This window comes from Mauremys mutica, chromosome 2 (assembly GCF_020497125.1).
Source record: "Mauremys mutica isolate MM-2020 ecotype Southern chromosome 2, ASM2049712v1, whole genome shotgun sequence".
Taxonomy (NCBI): domain Eukaryota; kingdom Metazoa; phylum Chordata; order Testudines; family Geoemydidae; genus Mauremys; species Mauremys mutica.
Window position 1 is genome coordinate 210303070 of NC_059073.1, and position 17646 is coordinate 210320715.

Below are 17646 nucleotides of genomic sequence, written 5' to 3' on the forward strand. Positions count from 1 at the left end.
AATTATGTTAATTATTGAAACTTAAAAAATAAAAACAAATGTTGAAAGTTAAGTTGCTCTGCCATTGTACCTCTGTAGAACAAAAGGCAGACTTGTGATTCAGAGACCGACTTGGCTGTAGTTTTATTTCCCAGCTATTGTCAAGTTAATCAATCCAGATGGCACTCAGTGTGCAAGGAGATCCTTTTGGGATTTGCCATGATAATGACTGTCAAATTGATATCACAACTTTAAAATAATTAAAACGTGGATAATAGGACACTTGTTTACCTTGTAAATCAGTACAACACAACAGGAAAATAAATATATACGCATATAAAGTTGGTAACGTCATATTTATCCTATACTTTCTAGTATCTAAATGTATTTTGCATGTTATACAAAAAATGAAGAACCTCTTTACTGGAGCTAAGCAGCATTGAGATTTTTGTTCCATTAATTCTAGATTTTGAAAAAATTTCCATTCTATAGCAAAATTGGGTAAAAAAAAATATATATATTTTGTGGGGAGCTGGCCAGTTGGTGAACCGGTCAGACAGGGAAATGACAGCTCACCTCCTTAAGAGGCCCCAGCTCTGCAGTGCCCCATTAGGCAAGCTACCTGGGAGCTGCCAAAGAGCTGCAAGTCTGGGAGCTTGGGAGCCAGGAGCTTGGATGTCTGGGCTCCACAATTATCTCCAGCTGGGCTGCCAAGGAGCCCAGCAGGCAAGCTGGCAGAAAAACAGGTAGGTGGGTTTCCATTGGAAACATGCCTGATTTCCATCAGAATGTTATCCAAATGGACACAGTCCCTCAGATGTCTCAATTTCAACTAATTGATGCTTTCTGATGGAAGAAGTTCCATTAGTGAATTTCCAACCAGTTCCACTTATTTACCTTTCTTTGATATTTTTAACCACCAAAAATAAAAAGTTGATTTAATATTTTGAAGGGATTTTCTTTACTTTTCCTCTATTAAATCAAGTCAGGTCTAGGCATATTTTACTTTGTTGTTGTTGTTTCTGTATTTTCTTAGCCTTAATTTCACATTAGCAAATGTTCAAATTCAGATTAACCTAATATCCTAAAATCAAAGGTGGTCTCCTGTGTTTTGTCATAAGGTGGTATTTAGCATGTTGTCCTGTAGTACGCCACTTATATTCATAAAGTCATCAGTTAAGTGATTCCTTGCTTTGTTTTTTCCTGTCCATTACTTTCATAGGTCAATGTACTTTATAGATTAAATGTTTGGAGGACATAGGTTAGTGTGTCATTGGCAGAAACCACTCTGAGTCAGAGTAATTGTATCATAGCTTTTTAAAACTCCTATACCTGTACCTTGGCTGAGATAAAAGTCAAGAAAATGTTCTCCCCTTCCTCCATTGCTGAAATCCTGTCAAGCAAAACTGTACAGGTATGACTGACCTTTTGGTAAATCCTGGCTACCTGCACTCAGAAACTGACCAGTACCTCTGATAGTGAGGAACTTTCTGTCAGCTTCATGGAAAAGAACAATTAAGATTCAGTTTGTCTGTGTGTGTGATGGGAGGGTGGTGTCTTAGAGGGAGTCAGGTTTACGAATGTCTCTTCCTCAATTTTGTCCTCTGCTACTGTTTCACTCACTGAGGTTTTAGAAGGCTGCTTACCTGAATGAGAAACTATCAGTTTTGTGCTTCTGATACTGGAAGATCACACTAATAAGGAATGCCTCTTCACCCACTGGAGAAGGAAATGTCATCTGTACATCTGTCTACCATAACATCTTGTAGCAAAGCCCCAGGCATGGGTGGTCCCCAGTCTTGCTCTAATTGGTAGTGACTATCCATTTGGATGAGAATCTGGCTCTGAGTTTATTTTGCTCTGATGCAATACAGGAATCTGTCCCTCTCCAGGTTCTTGTAAAGGTAGAACTCCAGTATCATGACATCTATTTGTAAATATAAAATATTTGTAATGTAAATTGACCTAATTCTCTCTCTCCCCTCCTGCCCCCAGCCCCACAAAACTGCTACACTACCATTTAATTGCGAGTCAAGGATTAAAGATTTATTCTATTCCTGTTTATTTGGCAACTGTTTTGGGCTATCATGGATCAGTTGAATTTAAAGAAGTGTCTCTGCAGGGCTTGGTCATCTGAGTCACGTGGCTCTTTACATGTTAGAAATAACTTGTTAATTAATAAGCGCACCCCCTCCCTTCTGTTATGGTATTAATATAGTCTGCCCAAAACTGATGAATGCTACTTTCAAGCTATTCTGATTCTACCAATTAACATTTCTTATATGAATGTTCATTTTCCTGGTAGCAGAGAGCTCAATTCATAGAGCTTCAAACTCTGACGGATCTATTTTAAATCAGGTTGGATTCCTTCCAAAGGTCGTGAAATAATTCCACATACAGTTAAGCATAGGCCTACTTGTTACACTGTTTCAGTGCTGTTTGTTTTAGGAGCATCCCTCAAGTTATTCAGCATTGAAGAGTGAGAATTCTGTGCAAATTGTAATGTTAATGAAGGGAAAAGTATTCACTTATACTTCTGCTTCTTTGACTATATAATCAAACAGGATTCTCACTACACACCTCTGATTCAGAGTTTGGATAGCGGGTTTCTTTTGCAGAGGTGTATTTTTTTTTTTCCTCTAGGGTGAGAAGTCTGTTTTTCTCAATCCCTTGGCCTGTTTGGGTTTCATGTTTTTGGTTATTTTTTGAGGGTGTTAGTTGTTTTTTGTTTTTGTTTTTTGTATTTTAAAATTAATTCTTCTTCTTCGAGTGCTTGCTCATATCAATTCCAATTAGGTGTGCACGCGCTGCGTGCACGTTCGTCGGAAGATTTTTACCCTAGCAACACTCGGTGGGTCGGCTGGGCGCCCCTTGGAGTGGCGCCGCTATGGCACCGGATATATACCCCTGCCGACCCATCCGCCCTTCAGTTCCTTCTTACCGCCCGTGTCGGTCGTTGGAACAGTAGAGCGCGGCTTAGCTGACCTCCACTTCCCTAGCTACTCGTAGTTCTCTCGTTCCTTGTTGTGTATAATCTAACTTTTGAAGGTGCGCCCGAGGACGGCGTACTAATTACAGGCCAGGATCCTTCTCCTCCCTTCTCCAACCGTCTCTCCTACTTCCTCCCACCGTGGTCCCAGTTAACCTCGGATCTCTGGGTCCTACACACGGTGGAATATGGATACCACCTCCAATTTTTTCAACCCCACCCTCCAACCCTGTCCCTCTACAGGGACCCCTCTCACGAGCAATTCCTCTTGCAAGAGGTGCGGTCGTTCCTTGCCATGGGGGCTATAGAGGAGGTGCCAAAGAATGAAAAGGGCAAGGGGTTTTACTCCCATTATTTCCTAATCCCCAAGTCGAAGGGTGGTCTCAGACCCATCCTAGACCCTTGGGGCTGTGGAAAGGCCGAAGGGCAGGACTGTGAACTGGAAGTGCTGATGGTCGGCCTTTCCACAGCCCCAAGGCTATTCACAAAGTGCATGGCCGTGGTCGCTGCATATCTCTGCCGACGTCGGATACACATGTTTCTGTATCTGGACGATTGGCTCATCCGGGGGACCTCCGAGACACAAGTCGCCCAGCATGTGGGCGTCGTCAGGGACCTATTCACTCGTCTAGGCCTGGTGATCAATATAGAGAAGTCCTCTCTAGTTCCCACACAGAGGTTAGTCTTCATAGGAGCGACCCTAGACTCCACTCTCACCAGGGCCTGCTTAACACAGCCGCGGTTTCAAGCAATGGCAACAATCATCCGCGGTCTGCAGAATTTCCCGACGACCTCAGTTCGCACTTGTCTCGATCTTTTGGGCCTACATGGCTGCATGCACGTTCGTAACCAAGCACGCCAGGCTCCGCCTCCATCCGTTACAAACTTGGCTCAACTCGGTATACCGCCCGAGCAGGGACTCAATAGACACAATAGTCACCATTCCCCCGAGCACTCTAGGCTCTCTATACTGGTGGCTGACTCCCTCCCTGGTGTGTGCAGGGCTACCGTTCCATCCGCCTCAGCCCTCAGTGTCCCTGACGACGGACGCGTCTTCTCTCGGCTGGGGCGTGCACTTCGGAAGCCTTCGTACGCAAGGCCTCTGGTCACCTCAGGAGCTGACGCTGCACATAAATGTCCGAGAACTGAGAGCAGTCCGCCTAGCGTGCCAGGCGTTCCTGCAACATTTACAAGGCCACGGTGTGTCGGTGTTTACGGACAACACAACGGCCATGTACTATATAAACAAACAGAGAGGGACTTGATCTTCCCCCCCTTTGTCAGCAGACCATCAGACTCTGGGACTTTTGCATAGCCCACTCGATAGACCTGGTAGTGTCCTTTCTCCCAGGGGTTCGGAACATTCTGGCGGATCGACTGAGCAGGTCATTCCTCTGCCACGAGTGGTCGATACGCCCAGATGTTGTTCATTTGGTTTTCCAGAGGTGGGGATTTCCCCACATAGACTTGTTTGCTTCCCGCGAGAACAGGAAATGCCAGATGTTCTGCTCCTTCCAAGGCCTCTCACCGGGGTCGATCTCGGACGCATTCCTGATGCCGTGGACGAACCGGCTGCATTATGCCTTCCCGCCGTTCCCGCTGGTTCACAAGGTCCTGCTAAAACTCCGCAGGGACAGAGCGCACCTAATCTTGATCGCTCCAGCGTGGCCCAGGCAGCACTGGTACACCACGCTGCTCGATCTGTCACTAGCCAACCTGATTACCCTGCCACTCCACCCAGACCTCATAACACAGGATCACGGCAGACTTCGCCACCCAGACCTGCAGGCCCTTCACCTCAAGGCGTGGCTGCTGCATGGCTAAACCAGTCAGAGTTGCGTTGCTCTGCCTCAGTACAGCAAGTACTCCTGGGTAGCTGGAAGCCTTCCACCCGGTCAACGTATCTGGCCAAATGGAAGCGTTTCTCCTGCTGGTGCGGCACACACAGTGTTACCCCCACTGAGGCCTCGATCCCAACCATTTTGGATTACCTCTGGTCTCTCAAACAGGAGGGCCTGGCGGTATCTTCATTGCGGGTACACTCGGCGGCCATCTCTACCTTCCATCCAGGGGGGAGTGGCCACTCCGTATTCTCACACCCTATGGTCTGTAGATTTCTTAAAAGCGCCTATACCCACAAGTACGACGTCCCGCCCCAACCTGGTTCTAACCAGACTTATGTCTCCCCCATTTGAGCCGTTGGCAACATGCTTGTTGCTATACCTGTCCTGGAAGACAGCTTTTCTCGTAGCCATTATATTGGCCAGGCGAGTTTCCGAGCTTCGTGCTCTAACAGTGCACCCACTGTATACTGTGTTCCGCAAGGACAAGGTGCAGTTATGTCCACACCCGGCATTCCTCCCTAAAGTGGTATCGGCATTCCATGTCAACCAGGATATCTTCCTTCCGGTCTTCTTCCCGAAGCCGCACTCATCACGACGGGAGCAACAATTGCACTCCCTGGACGTCCGTAGAGCGCTCGCATTTTATATTGAGCGGACAAAATCATTTTGTAAAACGCCCCAGCTCTTCGTCGCAGTGGCAGACCAAATGAAGGGTCTACCTGTTTCATCCCAGAGGATCTCATCGTGGGTAACGGCGTGTATCTGTACTTGTTACGACTTGGCTCATGTACCCTCAAGCCACCTCACCGCACATTCTACCAGGGCTCAGGCTTCATCTGCCTCCTTCCTGGCTCGTGTACCTATCCAGGAGATATGTCGTGCGGCTACCTGGTCTTCGGTCCACACCTTTGCTTCACATTATGCTCTGGTCCAACAGTCCAGAGATGATGCAGCCTTTGGCTCAGCAGTTTTGCATTCTGCAACATCTCACTCCGACCCCACCGCCTAGGTAAGGCTTGGGAATCACCTAATTGGAATCGATATGAGCAAGCACTCGAAGAAGAGAAGACAGTTACTCACCTTTGTAACTGTTGTTCTTCGAGATGTGTTGCTCATATCCATTCCAAACCTGCCCTCCTTCCCCACTGTCGGAGTAGCCGGCAAGAAGGAACTGAGGGGCGGATGGGTCGGCAGGGGTATATATCTGGTGCCATAGCGGCGCCACTCCAGGGGGCGCCCAGCCGACCCACCGAGTGTTGCTAGGGTAAAAATCTTCCGACGAACGTGCACGCGGCGCGCACACACCTAATTGGAATGGATATGAGCAACACATCTCGAAGAACAACAGTTACAAAGGTGAGTAACTGTCTTTTATAAGGCATTCTAGTAATTTGTTTCTATATAGAGTCTTTGCAATTCCAGAATTGGGTGGAAGGTTCCAGATGCTGAGAGCAAAGCTGGTCAGAAAACTTCCACAATAGAAAAAGGGGAAGAACATTTTGACAAAAAATTCCAAAACCAGGAACATTTGATTGGTTGGTGCTGAGATAGTTGACTGTACATAACAAGGTCCTCAAGTTGAATTGCCATTGTGTAAGAGAGCCAGAAAGTTTTAAGCTGGGAAGCTTGTGTCTTACCTTAGTTTATGAAGACCTAATAAATTATATTATAATGTATTTTTCTGGAAAAGTGTAGATGGGGTAAAATTTCTTATTCGTAATGCATGATATGGCAGTGTTACATATTTTATATCAGAGATCGTGAGGGCAAAGAATAAATAAAGTTGCATGCTAATAGCCATTTTCTTCAATATAGTAAAAAGAAAAAAAAATAACCACTGTTGCTTCTAGTGACAGATGATACCATAATGAAAATTAGTTATAGTACTACTAGTACATGGCAATTATCCTCAATTGTTCTCAATTTCTCTATTTCTCTTTAATAATTTACTGCTATCAGCTCTTAGGAGACATACGGACTAAGGTATAGAAATCACTGTTTTCCCCTTACTTCTGATAGTTTAACATTTTAATATAGTATGTACTAAGATTGTACAAAACTAAACATAAATAAAGAAGTGATAGAAAATGTAATTTTAAACTTTATATTGCTAGTTTGAAGTTGTGTACAGTTGAGTGAAATGACTAAATTTCAGTATCTCTGTTGTCCCTCTATTATGATAAATATTTGTATTTTTCACAAGTAAAACGTATGCAGAAGAAAATTGATTAGGTGGATAACCTGTCATGTGCTATTTGCTTCATTTTTACTTTTAGAATTCTATATAATCAATCTGGCTTTAAGATATTAATGTTGCTTGACTTGTTGAACAATGGAATTGGAGCCATAATGTCAATGCAGGTGATCAGTGAAGGAGCTAGCCTTTGTATAGTTATGTGCAAATACAAAGTTTGACACTTCTTTGTGATCATTGCTAATCTGGGAGTCTGTATGTGATAGAAAAAGCCTGTACGAAGGAGGTACGAGTCGTATGGAATGTACTCTGATGATGATGCCAACAGTGATGCATCTAGTGCCTGTTCAGAAAGATCATACAGCTCTCGCAATGGCAGCATACCTACATATATGCGGCAGACAGAAGATGTGGCAGAGGTCCTCAATCGCTGTGCTAGCTCCAACTGGTCAGAAAGAAAAGAAGGTCTTCTAGGTCTACAGAATTTATTAAAAAATCAGAGGACTTTAAGGTAAGAAAATGTGTCTTACTCAAGAACAGATTTCCGGGGGCGGGCGGGGCATACTGTTTTGCAGCTGAGGCTCATTTTCCCAGTACCTTTATGTGTAGATGTAGCCTTCAGGTAGAATTGGAGTTTCAAATTACTGAAATAAGCAAAGTAGTATATTCTTCTGAATAAATAATGCAGATTGCAATGTTTCTGTGAGATCTCTTTGCATTATCCTGTAAATGGAGAAAAATGATGATAATCAGTTTCCTGGTATGTAAAAAAACAGTATCTCATTTCCTGCTTTCTTGGGACAATTTTTTTTAGAAACACAGCTTAAAAACCTGAAGTCTTTACTTGCTGAAAATGTAGACTTTATCCAAAGTAAGATTTCCTTAGTTGCTGCTTTCCTAGCATACACATCTGTGGATGCCCAGAGCAAGGTCCATGTCTTTCATTGACATAGCCTGGAGGAACCTGTGACTGTAGATCTGGATATTAGATTCACACAGATCAAATACTATGAACTGTGTAAAATTCACCAGTGACCAATTCTTTTAGCAAGGAGGAGGACAAGGTACTTGCAAAGTCAGAAGAAACTGCAAAAACTGGCCTCAAACCAGGAACGAAACATGTTTAAACACTTTTACTTCTACAATAAGTACCAGAGATCCTTGTCCCTCATCCCAATACTCTTAAACTATTGAGAGTTGAAATTCTGGAAATAGCCACCGTCTCCCATTGCTCAGAATGGGGAGTTAAGCCAAGCTACCCGCGCAGAAGAGTGAGGATTCCTGTGTGTTGGGATTCCCTCTGAAAGTGTTTCCACTCAGCTTATCCAGAACACCGTGTCCAGTTCTGGCAGAACACTTCATCCAGTTCTCTGGGATCCAAATCACTCAGTTTGACTCCAGATTTCATCACTCAGGTTCCTGTATTTGGCATACAGCAAAGCTACGCTGAGTTGATCAGATTCACGCGTCGGGGTTGGATTTAGGGCGTACTATGCATCCAGAGTTACACAGAAAACCTCTTCTTTTATATACATTTACACATTATATTGCATTTGCTATACACTACATCACACATTTTTGGATTGGCTTGGTTATTTTGCAGGAACCAATCCCTGTGCAGCATGTTCTGTCCATGTGCTTTTCATGCAGAACAAGATCTTCATGTTGCAGGTTTATCTTGTCCATTGTCGTTAGCATTAGGGTGTTGCTGCTTATTTTAGCTAGCTGACTCCAGCATACTGCTTGTCAAGCCCCTGTTTACAACTTAACTTTCTATTCACCTTCCAAATCATGACTACTAAGAAATGAGACAAGTTACTTATGTCAAGCTAGGCCTACACTATGCTATTTTCAGGGAGCAAGTGGTTACTTTGAAAGGGCAGTTTAGGACAGCTGTGGCCTTTGTTTCATTGAGGACAATAGAAGATGGGAGCCATTTTGAAAAGGGCATATCTTGATGAAATTATTTGTAGAAGAACACTATTCTTTAGCTCCTTTTAAAGAAGAAATGCTCAGTTTATGAAAAATAATGGTGGAAGTGACAGTCTTAAAAAAATATTTTTTTTAAAAATACCCCTTGACCAGATTTACTCAGCAAGGAGAGCAGGAGGGGAAATATTGAGGGGTGATGTGCAGGGGAATTTGGAGCGTAGGAGAAAGGGGAAAACAGGGGAAGGGGCAGGATGGAGCAGAAAGCGGGTATGTGTGGTCTGTCTCCAAAGTGAGTAAAGCATCCAGAGTATGCTGGTTAATCTGGTCCGAAAAGTTGAAATAAAATACAGATCTTAGGGTTCTGCTGCAGATCTTCAAATCAATGGAAATACCACATGGTTAACACTACTCATGGGATTTTTTTTTAGTGTGTAAATATGAAGTTTTTTTAAAAGTGAATCATATCTAATAACTTAGATTAAACCGTAGTTAAGTTTGACTGTATATTAGTGATGTAAGTAAAAACATTACATTTAAATATCCCGAAAAACAAGCAGTAGAAACTTAAGAAATTCAGATTTAAGATTAAATTTAAAAGAAATCCAAACATGTTAATATGTAAATACACACCCAAGGAGTGTGCATGTAAATACACACCCAAGGTGCCCATGCACACACATGGGCACCCAAATAACCTTATTTCTTCCTTGCAATGATACCATGAGGGAAGCATTTTAAAAAAATTATCAGATGTCTTTAAAAATCAGTTTAGTTTAATCTGGGACTGTAGTGCACTATTCATAATTGTTAGTCATCACAATGATATCTTTACAAAGCAGAGTTAAGGTTTGTTTGTTTACTTAACAGCATTCTCATACCTTAACATGTTTAGATTTCTCTTTAACTCTTAATTTCCTGGGTTTGTAATTCTTATTTGGGGGATAATTACAACATCCCTGTAATATTTTTATCTTTAAATTACTGATATATGTTCTAGTTTAACATAATTTTTATCTGGGAACCTTGTACGGTGTTGAAATTATTGGTGGCACTGAAGAAATAATAAATAGTGATAGAAGTCCTTATTTAATAGCATTAGAGACAAAATTTAAACCAAGAGCTCCTCAAGACAGAAGAATTCCTAATCTGTGAAGTCCTAATTTGTGTCAACTGGAGGTGCAATCCTGTGTTCAACAGAAACTATTTGGTACTCCTAGGGTATATCTAAACAGCTGGGTGCTTTCCAGCACAGGTAAACAGACATTTGCTAGCTCAGCTCAAGCTAGCGCACTAAAAATAGGAGTGTGGCCACTGCGGGCCAGGCCATGGCTTGGACTTGCCACTTGAGTACAGTACAATCCCGCCTGTCCCTCTGGGTATGTAGAATGGATAGCCTGAGCCTCCACCAATCTCTTTTATGGCTACACTGCTATTTTTAGCATGCTTGCTCAAGCGGAACTAGCTCATGTCTGTCTGCCTGCATTGGGAAGCACCTTCCTAGCTAAGAATGTCTCTAAATATACCCTGTTTCATATTTCAGTCGTAAGTGGAAATTTAAACAATGTTTTGGTTATATAATGTTTTGTAAGTGTTACTATAAAAGGACATTATTGGATTAAGTCATATTTAAAAATAAATTTTATCTGTATTAACATTAGATTATTAAAACTGAAAATTGTAAAATTAACTTTATTATTAGAGACGTTTAATAGCTACTTTCACTTTGGCTTCTAGTCAGTTTCACTGGTTGTTCTGTACTAGTACCATTGTTATGTTATTTGGGTTGCAAATAGGGCATAAGAATGTTTAAATTGAAGTTAAACTTCAAATTAGATTTTAAGCAAAAATGAAAATATTTCTGTTTGAAAAGGTATTTTTCAAAATCTCTTAATCTGAATTTTGGGCTTGAAGTATCTAGTCTGTGTCCTTTTAAAATAATTCCTTACAGTATCCCATAGTTGACTGACTAATTGTTACGTCATTTTAACAGTCGCGTTGAATTGAAAAGATTGTGTGAAATCTTCACAAGGATGTTTGCTGACCCTCATAGCAAGGTATGTTTTATTTTTTTCCTGTTGATATTCCTTTGTTTACTTGTAGTCAGCACATTGAAATATTGTAGATTAATACTATAGAACAATTTCTGTAAATGATATTAAGTATTAATTTGCACACTAAAAGTATTTGCCATAAAGGTGTATTATAAGCATTGAATTGTGAGAGGTGGTCATATGAGCTATTTAGGAACGCTTTGCAGACAGGTGGTGAGTCATAGGTATGTGTTCTTAATTTTCACTGATTGAGTTAATTGATAGAATGTAAGGAAACTGTGGTGTTTTGATCCACTTAATTTGAGATTTGAAACAAGTTCAATTTTTCTTTTATTGATACAGGATAATTGAGGTAAAGTAAATAATACTTTATTGTACCGAAATAGAAATTTATTCAACATTTAGAGAGTGTTCAACATTCTTAAATATTCTTGTAAGCTCGTGGTATTGGTTGCAAAAGTAAAATGAAAAGTGATTCTCACTCAGGAACATATTGAATTCATCTGATGCAAGAAATATTAGTTAAATTTACAAAATGAAGCTGATTAGCAACCCCTGGTATATATTTCAGATGCTTTCTAGGGTATATGTTTTTGAGTGATAATGGATTATGTGCGTCTTCCTTTATTCTCATAGATAAATGACTGGTTGGAAATTAGGGCTCCACAGTTTATTTAATTCTTTTTATATGGTCATTAATATGTAGTAAAATACAGGTAAAGAATATATTGCTATCAGTAATAAAACATTATCATGTTTTGTTCACATTACATGACAAGGCAAATATAGACCAGTACCTCATAAATCAGGATGACGCTATAAAAATTAAAATATTCTTTTGGGTTTCTAAGAGCAATTTGAACTAACTTATTTTATTGAATCTCCACTTTTGGGTTATATTTTCAGTTTTGGTTGTTTGCCTTCTCTCTCTCTCTCAAGTGGGTGGACCATTGTGCCTTATTTAATGCTCCATTAATGAACTTATATTGAAATGTCTCAGAAAACTGGGCACAGCAATACAGATGCTGATATGAAAATAAATATAAAACATTTTTAAAACTTCATGTTCGTTTATAATTTAGGGCTTATCTTGAATTGTAGGTATTCTGTGGATTGAAAGTAATAGGTAATCATTTTGTCTGAGATGTACAGCATATGCTAGTTTCTATGCATCTATCAGTATTGATTAAGTGATAGCAAAAACACTCAAAGTTTCACAGCAAAACAGAAAGTAGTTCATCTCAGTATTTTACAACTCTACTATAAATGTCACAACTGATGGCTGCTGCTAATAGAATACTGAAAAATGCCTATCAAAATGTTAATGTACACTTGATAACTTTAAATTAGTCAGTTCTGAAGGTTTAACAGTAAAGCACCAAATTAACTTGTCAAAGTTTGTCTGCTGTTTGCCCTTTTTACGGATAAAGCAGAGTAATATCCACCTATGGCAAGATTAGAAATTCGGGAGTTTGGGGGTACACGTGAGAACAGAGGCTTGAACCTGAAGGGTAAAGGCCTTGAGGATCATAGTGAGTCAAGAGAGGAGGATGCAGTGGAAAAGGGAAAAGTTGAAGAAGAGATGCCCCAGAGAAATCAAGTGAACAGCCAGAAGTAGAAGAGGGGAGGAAGAGAGAATGACCACACACAAAAAAAGAGTACTGAAAAATATAGAATTCCAGGAGATGAATAATGGCGGTGGGTACTGCTGAAGCAAAGTGATAAATGTATGAGATGAGCATCTTGTGTAAACTTCTGCATAATTTTGCTTGGTCATGCATATACAGTATTCTTTTAGCAATATTGCTATCTAGAACATTTATGTAAACTCCATAAATATACCAATGTTGATGAAATGGCAAATTGCTGATTTTTGTCACTATTTGACTTGGATGCTAGTTAATAGGAGTTTGGCTGCCGGTTTACAAACGTTACATCAATTGATATATCAAAGAACTACTGAGTGAAAAGTTTCTTTATACTAAAAACTTATTTTCCTTTGCAAAATATGCAGAATTAAAAATATTCCAGCTTGAAATTGTATATGCCAAATATAGCATTTAAATTATTTCATGAGAAGAGTGTACAAAAAACCAGAAGTGACATCATAAGCATGCATGGCATCTTTTTTGGAATGAAGATGACTTTAAAATAGATACTGAGATGTCATAAAGAATTATCGCATTCAGTATGTATATAATATCTCTCTCCTTTTCGTGTTTACTGGACACATTGATATAACAATACCTCTTTTGTTTTGTAAACTGAGGTATCATCCATTTTATATATAAACCAAAGTTTGTAACTGTATAGTAGTGACTTTTAAAAATATTTACAATTAACCCCAGTTCCAGTCACTGACTGTGTTGCCACCACTAGATATTACCAACCATTAATTGTCCAGCAGCACATTCCACAGCAGGATACCCCAACTTTAAACATCAAAGAGTTAATTAAAAATTAGGTTTTTTATATGTGAGGTGACCTTATAAAATCTTTTCTAAGAGTCTTTCTCCCAGCTTCTACAGGAATTATAACTACAATATGTAAAGGTGAGAAGGTCTAATTTTTTTAATGTGTTCCAGTACATCTTTAACCAAGTATAAGAAAAAAAGTAGTGTAGTTGTGTCCTTCTGGGAAAAAAATTGGTTTTAAGGAAAAAAATGAACAGGCGCAAACCAACTGCTTATTTCCAAACTATTCTAAGAACAGTAGAAACATAATTTTAAATTTACTGTACAGGTTTTGAAATTCCTTTTTATTTTTTGTGTTTTTTCTTCCATACAGGAACTTTGCATTGATGGAAACTAATTTGTGTGTTTTTATCTTTTTTCCCCTTTTTTCTTTTTGCATGCTGTCCCCTGTGTTGGAACTCTCTTTAGAGAGTAAGTTGGATCAATATTTGCTGGAAATCTAACCTTATTGCATGATTGTGAAATTAACGCTTTTTCTCTATTTTTTTCCTCCCCCAAAGAGTTCATGCAGTGTCAAGCCTTTCGCAATTCATATAGAATTATGCGTGGTAATGTTTTGAGATGTGTTTTTCTACTAATTAACTGACCTTATTTGGTTATGCACTCCTGTTCTATATTGTGGTGATTGGCGCATCTGAAACTTAATTCATTTTAAAGAAAGATCTCAATTATAGTTATTTTTTCTTACAATATCTGTTTATTTCTCCACTATCAAAATGTGATTAAGATGACTGATTTCAGAATTTAAAATTTAATCATGAAAACAAAGACTGTATCTAGAGAAACTAGCTAATAGCACGGATGGATTGTTCCCACTATAATTAGAGTTTGAATTCCAGCTTCCATTCTAATCTCACTCTTTTGTTTTGATGCTCATATAAGTTTCTCAAACAAATTGTCCATGCTTTGTCTCCAATTCAGAGGTGTCTGGGTTTTTTGTTTTGTGGGGTTTTTTTGGGAGGTGGTGGTGGTTTGTTTTTTAAATTTGAGCAAAATCACTTGAACCATTTTTGTGTTATTCCCATACATAAATAGACACAGCTGAAATTAGAAACAAAATGTCAAATTTGTTTTGTTTTGTAGGCATTAATTGAGACAAGACAAGGGTTGAAGATAATTTAATTTAATATGAACATTTATTTTGGGAAATCTGAAGTGCTCTATGAGCATATAAATGTTTAACCAGCTTATTCAGCCTGCAGATTTCAGTATAAGAGGCACCAAACCAAATAACTCCAGATCAAGAAATTTATGAGTGCCTGTGACAAAGAAAGCAGAGTTTGTAAGCTCCTGGCTCAATTTCTTAATCTTGAAAAATCACCAAAAAAAATCCACAATTAATTGTTATGATTGAACATCAAGTACTCAGAAGTTAAGGTTTCCCATAATATTTGTCTGTGCTGTATATATGTTGTATTTCAGATTCCTGCTTGCACTGTTAAATGTAAATATTAGAATATTATCATTATTAACAAATACTATTATATAGGGAGAGCTGGTAGCAACTGCTATATTTAATTTGCGTTTCTCATTATAATAGATTCTTGTGACCTTTTTGTTAAGAAGTTCATAACACTTCCTTTGTTTGCTGTAGGCCTTTGAACTTCGACATAGTTAAAAGCCTTTAGCTAGAGAAGTCTGGTTTTGGCTCTGCACCTGCCTCAGTTTTCCCTTCTGTCATGTGTCAAACAAGACACCGTATCTCATGTTTTCACAATACTGCTTCCTCTTCTGGGTGTGGCTTAGTACCATAAAATAATACACACAACCTTCCAGCCATCTTTCATGAGTTCATTTAGTCCATTTAGTTTATAATGGGCTTTGACATCCACATAACCCTCCATCTTGGCTAAAAGTTCTTCCTGTCTTTTATCAGGGCTTCCCCTTCCTAACAGACCTCCACATTCTAAATCCTTTACATTCCTTTCTCCCTGCAGGTCCCTCAGCTGACGCTTGTCCCTCAACAAGTTGGTACTGTTCTTGCAGTTCTCTCTTCTAGGCCTTTTGCCTGGGAGCTCTGAAGAGTTGTCACCTCTCCAGCAAGCTTTTTTTTCCATACTCTCTGACTGAACTCAGGCTGCTCTGATATTTCCCAGAAAACCTAGTGACCCCTTATGTCTATCTCTTAGGGGAGAAAACCTAAGCCTAGCACAGTTGAGGCTGAGTCAGAATCCTCTTAAAGAGCCAGCATACCCTATGACGGTATTATAGTATGCAACTTTAGATTTTCAATTAATTCATTTGCTAACTGGTAGCAAAAGAGGTATCTACCAATAAAACAGTAATGTTGACTTTTTTCCAGTAGTCCCTTATAAAATTAATTTCTTACTTTTCTATGATGTCCAACAAACTGAAATATGCATCTTGTCCTTATGAAAGTACATTAAAATCAAGCACATTGTTACATCAAAACTTAATTATGTGTGTACATATGTACGTAGTAAGACAGCAAATAATTTTGTGACTATCTTTACATTATTTCTCCAACTTCATAATAACTGAACTTGAAAATTCACGTGCACTGTATGACATGGATCTTGCTTCACAAAGATCAGTCACAATTTTCTTTGAGTTTTTCCCCCCAACGAAGTTTTTTGTTTTTTTGTTTGTTTTTTAAAGGAAGGAAACTCAGACACAACACTTACTGTAACATCATGGTTGAGAATTGAAAATGTACAAAAGCCAAAAAATTGAAAGCTGTAATTTTCCCAGCAATTCTAACTCTATCACACTGCATGTATATAATGGTATAGATGAGTACACAGCAGTACAAAATATTAAATATGTGCTGGTGTCAGATTTATAGTTGCTGTGGAAACCATAACTTCAAAAGGTCCTTCTTTTGTACATTTAATTCTCAAGCATGACATTAGCAGTGTTTTCCCCTTCCCTCACATTTAATAAATTGGGCTAGATGAATTCTCCGTTGGTAAAAGGAGAGGCAAATTTCACCTCCCTTCTTCATGAAGGGCCATAACAGCAAGAGGAAAATTCATTCCCTTGGAAAGAACATAAGAATTGCCATACTGCATTAAACCTGAGGTCCATCTAGTCCAGTAACCTTTCTATGAGGGTGATCAGTGGGCTTGAGAGGAAGGTATAAGAACCTTGCAGTGAGCAGATGTGTGGTAATCTTTCTCCAACATTAGGTCTCATCCCTTTCTATAGTTAGATACTGTCTCAGGCCCTGAAAAATGATATTTAATATCACTTCTATAATTTATCATTAACTACGACAGCTTCAGATATCTTGCTGTGTGTAGCAGTGTCCAGTATCCATTCCTTTTTTCAATCTTGCTAAATTCTTGGCCTCAGCAGTTTCATGTGGCAATGAGGAAAGGCACTCCCTCCTTTAGGGAACAATAGTTTTAATCTGTGCTGTACTCATTAGTCCCCTGGCTGTAGTGGGAATGCATGTATGGGATCATGTAATTAAGGACTGTGGATAAAATTTTCAAAAGCACCCAGGTCCCATTTTCTAGAGTTTTTATAAGTCCATATAGAAACTTAAGTCCCATGGATGTTCAAAATTTCAAATTAATTACAATTTTACCCTGTACTACAGTGTATATGTACAGGGAGCAGCATTCCCCAGGCGATGTTAAATATGACATTTCCTAACTTTTGAGTGCTCAACTTTGCAATTGAAGTAACACCCTTTTTAAAATAGTTTTTTATATGTAATTTTCTAGGTTTATTGTTGTTTTGTGTTTAAAGAGGAAAAAGGTAAAGATGGGCAACTGGAGCTCTGTGTTGGGCCTGGGGGAGACCAGCTTGGCCCTCTTCCCACCCTTTTCCCCACTACAGCTATTTTGACAGCTCCCAGGTATTCCCAGAGATGTGTGTGCTGCTGCGGTGGCAGCATGGGTCCAGCTCTTTTGAATGCTCATGTTCTGTTATTTTGACATGTTGCCAAAATATTCCTGAAGAATGCAAGTGACAGCAGGGAAATAGTGATATTTTAACAGTTGATATCTCAGCCAAACCTAATGGAGTTTCCTGGGAGAAGGAAAAGGCACTTGGAATGCCCTGTTACAAGTCCAGTTCGCTTATAGTTATATGTAACTCAGGCAGATTAATTGACATAATTTGATCATTTGACTTTCCAGTGCTACTGTTTGGAGATTTGTATGTACAGATATAATTCTGCAAAACACATTTAGAATGGCCTACACAACAGTCT

General features: G+C 39.4%; 1 protein-coding gene across 13 annotated transcripts in view; it reads left to right on the forward strand.

Annotated features, from left to right (window-relative positions):
- CLASP2 (cytoplasmic linker associated protein 2) overlaps positions 1 to 17646 on the forward strand; it is a 282235-nt gene that overhangs the window by 206078 nt on the left and 58511 nt on the right. For 6 of the 13 annotated variants that reach the window (XM_045007896.1, XM_045007898.1, XM_045007906.1 and 3 more), the window contains 3 exons: positions 7273 to 7517; positions 10929 to 10992; positions 11395 to 11397. In XM_045007896.1, the coding sequence (XP_044863831.1) occupies positions 7273 to 7517; positions 10929 to 10992; positions 11395 to 11397 (312 nt within the window). Of the gene's footprint in view, positions 1 to 6771; positions 6796 to 7272; positions 7518 to 10928; positions 10993 to 11394; positions 11398 to 17646 lie in introns of all 13 variants that reach the window. The other 7 variants (XM_045007897.1, XM_045007900.1, XM_045007905.1 and 4 more) reach the window with 2 other exon arrangements.